Genomic DNA, 9,577 nt, shown 5'->3' with positions numbered 1-9,577 from the left:
TCATTGAAATTAAATTGATGTAAAAAGTTAAAAGTTGTTCGAATTGAAAGAAAATGAAAAATATGAAAACACCATTATGTGGAATAAAAAAATATATATAAAAAAAAGCTGTAAAAATTATGAGAAACTATGTATGTATAATTAAAGATGAAATGTTGCAAAAATTAGTGAAAATAAAAATTTAAAAAATCTAACTGGCTGTTTTGGTATGGGAAAGATTCTTTATTCAATTGATCATTCGAGGTAGAGCCCTGCACAAGTTGAGTTAAAATTTCGTTTGTTTTTTTCAGCCAGAAAAACTATGTTTATATTCAATTTTCGTGAAATCTGTTCAGTTTTCCTGTTTTCAATGTTTTATATTTTGGATTCGTTGGTCTCTGTACCGTTTTAGTTCACATCTTACCCTTTTTTTAATGGCAGCACTGGTTTATATAAAGAAGCTCTGGTTACACTTTCCGAGTCCTCGAGAGTGCATATCCTTTCAACGGGGGTTGAAAGATCAGCAGCAGTAGGATCTTTAACCCCAAGAGCCACGTGTGTTTATTCTTGATAGATCGTTTTTTGAGAGCGACACACTCAGCATAATACTATAATAACGGAGAAATGAGGTGTAAGTTATAAAACACAAATCATTTTTTTCATATCCCTAAATATTGTTGTATCTAGTTCTTTTTTGCCTGTGCCTCTTGGCCATATGCGCATATGCATTACCTTTAGATGGAACAGTGGGTTCTATTTTTTCCATTTTGTGGCCGCACAAGTATCCTCCTGGATTTACCCCGGTAATGATGGGATTGGATACCGTATACGCCCTAACTCCCTGCACTCGAGAGCGAACTCCAACCACCTTCTACTTCGATTCCAATGACGAATGCTCGAAGAAGTGCTCTGGACATTGTGCAGTTTGCAATGCAACATGTATCTTTGGTAACCGATGTGTTTGCGGAACAGCTACTTACTGTGTTTACGATCCGAATACAACCAACATTAAGCCAGGAGCTTTGATCCCACGGACATGCCAACCCATTGAGAATTTCATTGACCGAAACTGAGATGCAGAACCTATTACTTTTATTAAATCTAAGAGTTGATGAGTAAAACTAAATAAGAATTTCGAGTTCTGCTGGATTAGAAACAGGAAAAGTTAATTTTAATTTATTTGACAATCCGTTGTATATCTAAACTTGTTCGCCGAAAAATGTGTTTTCACTATCAACTATCCTTTATATCGTTGTTTTCCAGTTGTTTCCGCTGTTAAGAAATAAGTGATAAATACAGATGATATTGTATAAAAATAAGATCCTTTAATTAGGAAGATATTTAAAGATTTGCTATACATATTATTTTATCAACACACCAACATCCGAGGCACGATTGGTAACAACTTTAATTCCGTATGAACATTCTTTCAATTTATTTATCATTGCCTTTTGAACTTAGGTATTTTTGTAAATATAGCTTGCCTTGGTGAGAAAGTCGGAATCCAAAATTGTTCCCCCGCTAAGGGTGTTTTCAAATATATATTTTTCCTTGACCAGTATGTTCATGTACTCGATAAACTGATCATAATCAATATTATCGTTAACACAATGAGTATATAGAAGGCAGTTATTCTGCTCAATGCTAGTGAAAGCTTATTAGAGCACAAGAGAAAACCGTTTACTTAAATTTATTTATTCTTTTTTTCCCAACGCTTTGGTAATGTGTGTGGTAAAGGTCTAATTTATGACATATAAATTATCTGGTTGACATCAACATCTGAGGCACGATTGGTAACACCTTTAATTACGTATACTTCCAATTTATTTTCCATAGCACTTTTAACTTGCCGATTTTTTAACATATAGTGGCGACGTAGTCCGAGTCGGCCAGATTTTAAAGGATTTTTATTATTTTAAAAGCACATAACATTCTTCTGGTTTGTTATTTGTAGATATGTGTATTTTTTTTACTAAATATTTTAAGAGAGCAGCAAATATATAGTTTGGCAATATTAGACTTACATATTTCCTTAATTCCTCCCGAGATTCTGAGAATTTAAGCCAATAATGTTTTAGTTTAAACTAAATTAAAAACAGTACAATTTGGTTGTGTTATATTAGCTGGGAATTTTTCTGTACTCTGAGAACTTAAATATAGTTTAAACTAAATTGAAAAATTAAAATTTTGATCGAATCATATTTTTTAAATTACCGAAACTCCCAAATTCTCAGGGAACTTCCTGATATGGTTGGTTGAGATCCACTCAGAAAGTACTTCGCTTTTCCAAAAATGTACGGTGTTCTTATGGATGTTATGACGTACATTTTCTCGAAATAGGTTGATATAGATTACTGGAACCCTCCAGTACCCTCCTCCGAATGATTTTGTTTGAGTATCTGATAGTTGTTGGCTTGTTTCCATTTGCGTGTGGCAAACATTGGTAATAATTGCATTAGGCCTCTAGGGCTTCTTCTTTTGAACGATGGACCCCCGATTATTGGATGGTTGGCTGCTGGCTGGTTCTGTTGCTTCTATGGCCTCTTACAATAGCCGCTGTCACACGCACAAGAGTCTTAAGTCTAATCTTGTGCAGTGGCCAGCAGCTGCAATAAGTACCTTTCGGTTCGCGACGCAGTCGGTGAATCACTATTCGTATCGTATCGTATCGTATCGCATTTATTTATTATACAGATGGAGAGAGGGATTACGGTTCAACGGACATTGCCGAACCGAGTGCTGAATAAATGATGATGATATGCCCGCGACATATGGTCGAAATTCCAGGCTACAACTGGGGGTCTTGGCACGTTTTTGAATAATATATGTTTTATGAGTCTCTCTATGGGTTATTGATTTTCAATTGGAAAATGGGTTTTAGATTTCTTCTTTTCCTTCTTTTTTTTTTTTTAGTATATCCTGTTCACTGAATCACGGTAAAAAATAGAATTCGTCTAGTAGATCCTGTGTGAGTGCACTTAAAAAAAAAAGGTATGCAAAGTATCTTCGCAGACAAGGATACTTGGGGCTGTCCGCTGGTTGTCGCTTAATTAACGCCATTTAACTGAGACATTGTTCGGTCCGGCGTTCAGCTTATATAGTGGCAGGTGGTCAGAACATCCCTCATGTTTGGGCCTGTTTAAGTACTACCCGTACGTGTGGGCCGAAGACTTAGATGTGTGTGTAATATTATTAGGGGCGCATTAGTGTGTGTCCCAGTCGCAAATGCAGAAAAAGAAAAGGCTGCCTACTTTTCAGCGCTTCCCAAGGGAGTGGGGTGCGAGATGGTGAAAACCGAACGAATCCCGAAAAAATCGAAATCGCCACCAGAGCCAGACATTGAGGCAGGTTTCCTATATGTGCTATGCCCAGATACACACATAGGTATACACACTCCACGGGGTTCTTGACCAGAAGCCAAAGTCCCGCTGCTCGAAATATGATCCGAATGGAGATATGCAACTGCATTTGCAACTGCAACTGCCACAATCAGTGAGTGGTGGTGGTGGAATAGAGCCCCCCAAAAACCCCTGCTTCATCCCCGGATTTCCAACCCGTGGGCGTTACAAAAATTAAATAACATTTTTCCCGGCAACTGAGGTGGCACTTCTACGGCATCCCATGGGACTGAGTTTGGGTTGGGGCTCGGAATTGGAATGCTTCGCTGGTCAGCGCCCGTACAAAAGTGTGCCTGTGTTTAGTGTTTCGTATTTAGTGGGGAATCTCAACAAGGTAACGGTAAAGGTAATGGTGGTAATGGTGGCTTAGCGCGTATCAAGTGACAGATTGTCTGCGGCAAGGAGGCCGGCGATCAGTCGATTCGCTCGCCGTCTTGGGAAACCATAATTTCCGACAGCTTTTCACAACTGTCACTGCATTTGCACACATATATGGTATGTTTCTTGTCGATTCCCAAAAGTGTGTGCCACGCGAAAAATATAATTGATGGGCAGAGAAATATATGTATTACCCAAATTAGAGGGCCATCCATTGGCTTCTAGAGCTGTAAGTACATTTAAAATTGCATTATTCAAATTATAGTAATACAAATAGGTGGGAAATTAAATCATAAACTATGGGTAGTGATTTTAAAAGGTATAATACTTCAAAGGTCGATTTCATTGGGCCCAGGTTGCATTTATGCAGGGCTTGGGGGCTTAAAACTCATCTTCTGCAAAGAACAATTTCATCATCATCTGGAATATAATACCTTTTTGTATCAACACATTATGTATTATTTAGAATTTTAATATACTACTATAACTTTGGATAAAACCTGAATTGTTATTTGTCGTCGTGAAAATAAAGTACAATTTCATTGGAGAAAAAAAGGAAAGTATCAAAAAATAGTAAAACGAAGAATTAGTTTGTTTATAAATTGGAATTTCTTTGTAGATAAGAAAAAACTTATAAACAGGATTATTACTTAAGTATTAAATTAATTAAATGAATTCCCATACAATGGTCATATACATCATATACATATTATGTAAAATTAAAAAAAAACAACAAGTAGAATGACATGATTTTAGTTAAAAAAAAAGATTGTTTTTCTGTTATACCTAAAAAGAGCTACAAAAAATAGTGACTTTTGGAAATTGTGTGAGTTCCTAATCAAACTGAACAGGTGCTGAATACAAGTTCATTCTCTTAGCTAGCTAATAAATTTCATATAAGCCAGCGGTCAGAATACAAATATTTGCAAAACTTTTAACAACTTCGGACTCCTTGAATATTGGAAAATAAATTGGCATACTGTTCAAGGTGGTTCTGGTGATTTTCCAGAAAAGGGTCGCTATTATAGATCATTTTAATTGGAATTCCCTTGAGTAGGATATCAACTTACCATAAGCCATGGATGGAAATACCAATATTTAGGTGAAGTTTAAGAAAATTGGTCGGGGCTGTTTAAAAGTTGGAAGTAATTTAAAATATAATGGGGCTCTAACCAATTATACTTCGGTATTTCACCGAAGGCTATCGTTGCAAACGTCTTTTGTTTTGGCTGCCTGTCAAAGTTGATTTCAATCAATATTCATGACATAAAGTTGTAATTAAATGGCCGCATACACTTTTCTAAAGCGCGTCACACGTGTCCTTTGCAGAAAGAGAGGGGTATAGTGGCGGGAAAGAGAGAGCAAGAGTGGCGGGAAAGAGAAGCAATAGAGTCGCGACCTTCGCTGCTACGTCACAGTGCTTCAAGATAATCGAGAGCGGAAAGAAATGGCGGAAAAATCCTTGCGAAGGGAAAATGCAAATGGAAAGTAGTGGTGGGGGGAGTGCCCTCTGTGCTAAAAATAGAAGCCGCCGAAAATCTAGGACAATCCGCCCCGCCACAGTGACGTTGCAGACGCCCGCTTTCCTGTTCCGGCACTGCGAGAAATTTTCACAACTCTCGTATTTCTCAATTTCAAGTAAATCAAAAAAATCTTTAACATTTTTTAGACAAGCTATAATGGAAAATTAAGTCTCAGAAACCTCTTGAAAGTCTATGGCTATATGGCACCTACTTAAATCTCGACTAACTTACTACAGATTTACTAACTGTAATCGATTCTCAGCTGAAAACATTATGAATTTACATTTATAGATCGCCAGAACTTTTAAAAAATAAATTCAGTCATAAGGTCTTTACTTGGAAAAACATAAAACAGAAAAGTTTCTGTAGAAGGGTTACAATTTTTGGTTGGATTTCAAATTTTTCTGGGATTTTATAGATAAAAAAATATTGAAATATATATAATAAGGGTAATATTTATGAATAAAATGAAGTGCTTAGCTTATTGAACGAATACCAGAAAGGTTTTTGCAATTACCTGATCTAAAAACCTTCGCAAAGTAGTTTGCTGTAAAATATTTTGGAAAATAAGCATATTAAATAGTTAAATAATATGAAATAGTTTGTCATATATGTAAATGATATTTACCAGATCTAGTGAACGTATGAACGGGATGAAAAATGTAAATTATGCACTTTTTTCATGTTATCAAAGATATCTACAGGCATATTAAGAACATTTCCATCAAATACAAGAAAAAAATATTTCTTTGCATGCCTTAAGACAGCTTTTGATATATTTTGAAATGACTCATTTCGATTTTATGTATTATGAAGTAAACTTAGGTTAATTTCTTTGGTTTTTCATATTTATGGGTGAATGGTTAACAACATATTTCGTATGAGTACCAATTGATTTAAAATCATTTGAAAAGGTAGCTAAAAGTATACAGCTGTATATTTTGAATCCAGAAGTGTGAACTTCTGTTATTCACAGCATACTTTAAGGCACCTTTATAAACGACTTTAAGAGGTATGGATTTGATTTGTTCAGGATTTATATGTTATATTTATAAGCTATTCTTTTGTTTTAAATGATATGGGGGGTAGATAAATGCCGAATTTGTTTTGGGTATTTTCTCGCTGTGTGGCGTGCCTGTTTGCCTTTCACTTTCTCCAGCCACTTTCTCTCCGCCCCTCATCTCCGCGGACGCCTCGTTTCTTCTTCGGTTGGACTTCGTCTTGGATTCGGACTCGGCACTGGGTTACTGGGTCTGCACATCCACATCCACATCCACATCGCAGCATCTGCTCGGTGGCGACTATGACGTCAGTGGCGGCGGGTAAATGGCCTCTGCAGGCTCGTCACATGTTGCTGTTGCGCCCAGCAACATCCACCCCATCGCCGCCCAGCGCCACCCCCTTTCAGCCCCCAGAGAATAACAACAAACAGGAGCAGGGTCAACAATGTTTGGGCTGCCCCTGAAAGTGGGCAGGGTTTTTTTATTTGCACTGCTTCGCGGAGAAAGTGCTGTGAAATGTGGCAGGCGAGTTTAAATTGTGGGAGTTCGGAGTTTGCAACTTTACATGTTATTGCATCAACTTTCACTGAAAGTTTTCCCCTTTTTCAGCAACAATTTACTCAGCTGCCTGGAAGTAGGCAACACTTCAGCGAGAAAAAATAGTTTTATTTTAAACTAAACATAGTTGGATTTTTAACTGAAAAACTGGATGACTAAAATGGAATTTGGTGTAAGAACTTAAAAATGTTAGGGTAATTTATATGAATTTTATTTTATTTTTTCTGTTTGCCTAGAATCACTTTTTTTAAGGTATTTCTTTTTGAGACTGGAATTTAAGCTGTTCAATAGTTTTGACTTTAAACTTATTCACTAAGTTTCATTTCAAACCTACCTAAAGCATTACTTTTGAACCTATCTGGTAATTTTATTGTTGCCAAGAACATTCAAAGATTTGTTGATGATGCTTGAAATAATAAAATCAAAACCTGTAAAGATTCTACATCATTATAGTTGAAATAACTAAAACAGAATCTTTAGGGATTTTGAAGTATTATATCAATCGAATTCGTTATTTGGCTAGTAAAAATTATTATAAAGTTCTTATAGATCTGCACTTCTAATTTATGTATTTGATATGTCTGATGAACTGACTAGTTTTGGGATGATTTAATTATGCTGATAAACAATCTATCATTCTGCTTCTTTAAACAATACTTACAAGGAGCACTTAAAAAAAAGTATATAGCTATTTTTAATTTTATTTTTTGAAGTTTGAGTTAGTTTTGAAGTTGGGCCAACCCACAAACGAGCTCAACGTGTCAAGTTTTTGTATTTAAAACGATCTCAAAACTTGCTTAGTGGAACTCGGACGTGGGACAGCTATTTCGATGCAGAGATATCAGGATATTATAGAACTTACTTCCACACTTGAACACTTTTTTGGCACTTTAAAAAAAATTTTAAAAAAATATTTACATTTTGGCGCCAGACTTTGTTTTATGTTTGCTGTTTAATTTAGTGTTTATTTTTTAGCTGGAGCTGCTCACGACTGTTTGGCTTGGAGACGAGTTTCCGACTGATTTTCCCAGATGCTGGCACCGAGAATGTAAACCCATGACCAGGCTCGATTTTGAAGCGCCCGACGTCGACTGAGGCAGCGGCAGAGGCAGAGGCTGTGGCAGAGGCTGTGGCAGAGGCAGCATCACCATTACCATCACCATCACCATTCCCCATCACCATTCACCATCGCCATCCAGCATCACCATCGCCGATGTCGCACAGAGTGTCCTTTGCAGATTATGTCTGGGGTCGCGTCGCGGGGTCGGGGGTCGGCGGTTTCGGCGGTCGGGGTCTCTCTTTGGGGCTTTGAGGATGGGCTGTACTGTTCTGTGCCTGGATATATCCAGCCAGCAGTTGGTTTCCTCAATGAAAACTTCAATTTGCAGCAGCAGCAGCAGCAGCATCAGCAGTTGCAGGGCGATGTTGCCTCACATCCTGTGAATGAATGCCAGCCGTGACGTCACTGGGGGCCAAAGCCTTCGTGTGCTCCTCTTCCTCCTTTCCTTCTATCGGATATTTCGGCATTTGGCATTCGGCACTAGGTCACTGTGTTAGCAGACAAGCCAAGGAGAGAAAGAGACGGAGGGAGAGCAAACAGCGGGGGCGGCAAGACAAGGGGCGTGGCCGGTTGGGGCCCCAGACGGCAGAAAGTCGGAAGTCCTGTACCCCTCGGAATAAACCAGCCTGTGCCCCCTGCTAAACAATCAAAGAAGGAAACTTTATGAAAGCCTCGAGAAAGCGCAAGGAATCAACATTCGTATAAACAAGAAACCAGACTCCGGAAAACTTTAAAACGTATCTTAAATATGCGGTATTTTCTAGCCCTCTCTAGTGATTTACTTCATTTTGACTTTATGGTTACACATAAACAATATTAAGAAGCTTTTTGTATTTGTTATAAACTTAAGAATGCGATTGTCTTAAAGGACATTTTTGGGTTCAGCCCTAAAGGATAGCTTCTAAGAAATATACCTCAGAAAAGTTTAGAAATTGCACATCTTTCTTTAGTCAACTATATAATAATTTATTTGATTTATACTAAATTACATATAAATATTTGGAGTAAACTAAGGAATGCGTTTGCCTTAAAGGACATTTCTGGGTTCCGTCCTAAAGTATACCTCATAAAAACTGATTTTTTAGGGCGAAAAATCGGGACTCTGATTTTGTCAAAAATACGATATTCAGATTTTAACCAAAATTGCGATTTTTCTTTCCAGTTTTTCAACCGTAGTTTAGCCAAATCAAGGCGTACAGCTAAAAGACCGACTGTTTTGAAAAGGTTGCTAAATTTGCTAACGATTCCAATCACTTTAATGAAAATTTATTTTTTGACCAATTTTCGCATTTTTTGTAAGGGGGTGCATCGTCTTTTTTGGCGAAAAATGTCAAAAAAATAAAAATTTCCAGGATGGCAATGGATTGGAAATTAAGCAACGAGCTCAACGAGGGATGACATTCCTAGATCTGACGCCTATTTTCTTTATAGCAGCCAAAAAACTGATTTTTCAGGTCGAAAAAACGGGATTCAGATTTAGTCAAGAGTACGATTTTCAGATTTTACGCAAAATTGCGATTTTTTTTCTAGTTTTTTAATCGTAGTTTAGCCAAATCAAGGCGTACAGCTTAAAGACCGACTGTTTTGAAAAGCTCGCTTAATATGCTAACGATCCCAATCACTTTAAGGAAAATTTATTTTTTTACCAATTTTTTCATTTTTTGTATGGGGTTACATCAT

General features: G+C 37.2%; 1 protein-coding gene across 1 annotated transcript; it reads left to right on the top strand.

Moving 5' to 3' along the window:
- The first annotated feature begins 400 nt into the window (after window positions 1–400).
- LOC108016557 (uncharacterized) lies at window positions 401–1,119 on the top strand. Its single transcript, XM_036820334.3, has 2 exons — window positions 401–610; window positions 667–1,119. The coding sequence occupies exons 1-2, from the start codon at window positions 604–606 to the stop codon at window positions 1,050–1,052; spliced, it is 393 nt and encodes a 130-aa protein (XP_036676229.2). The 5' UTR covers window positions 401–603; the 3' UTR covers window positions 1,053–1,119.
- Window positions 1,120–9,577: the final 8,458 nt, after the last annotated feature.

This window comes from Drosophila suzukii, chromosome X (assembly GCF_043229965.1).
Source record: "Drosophila suzukii chromosome X, CBGP_Dsuzu_IsoJpt1.0, whole genome shotgun sequence".
Lineage (NCBI taxonomy): Eukaryota > Metazoa > Arthropoda > Insecta > Diptera > Drosophilidae > Drosophila > Drosophila suzukii.
This window is presented reverse-complemented; position numbering and strand designations above follow the sequence as displayed.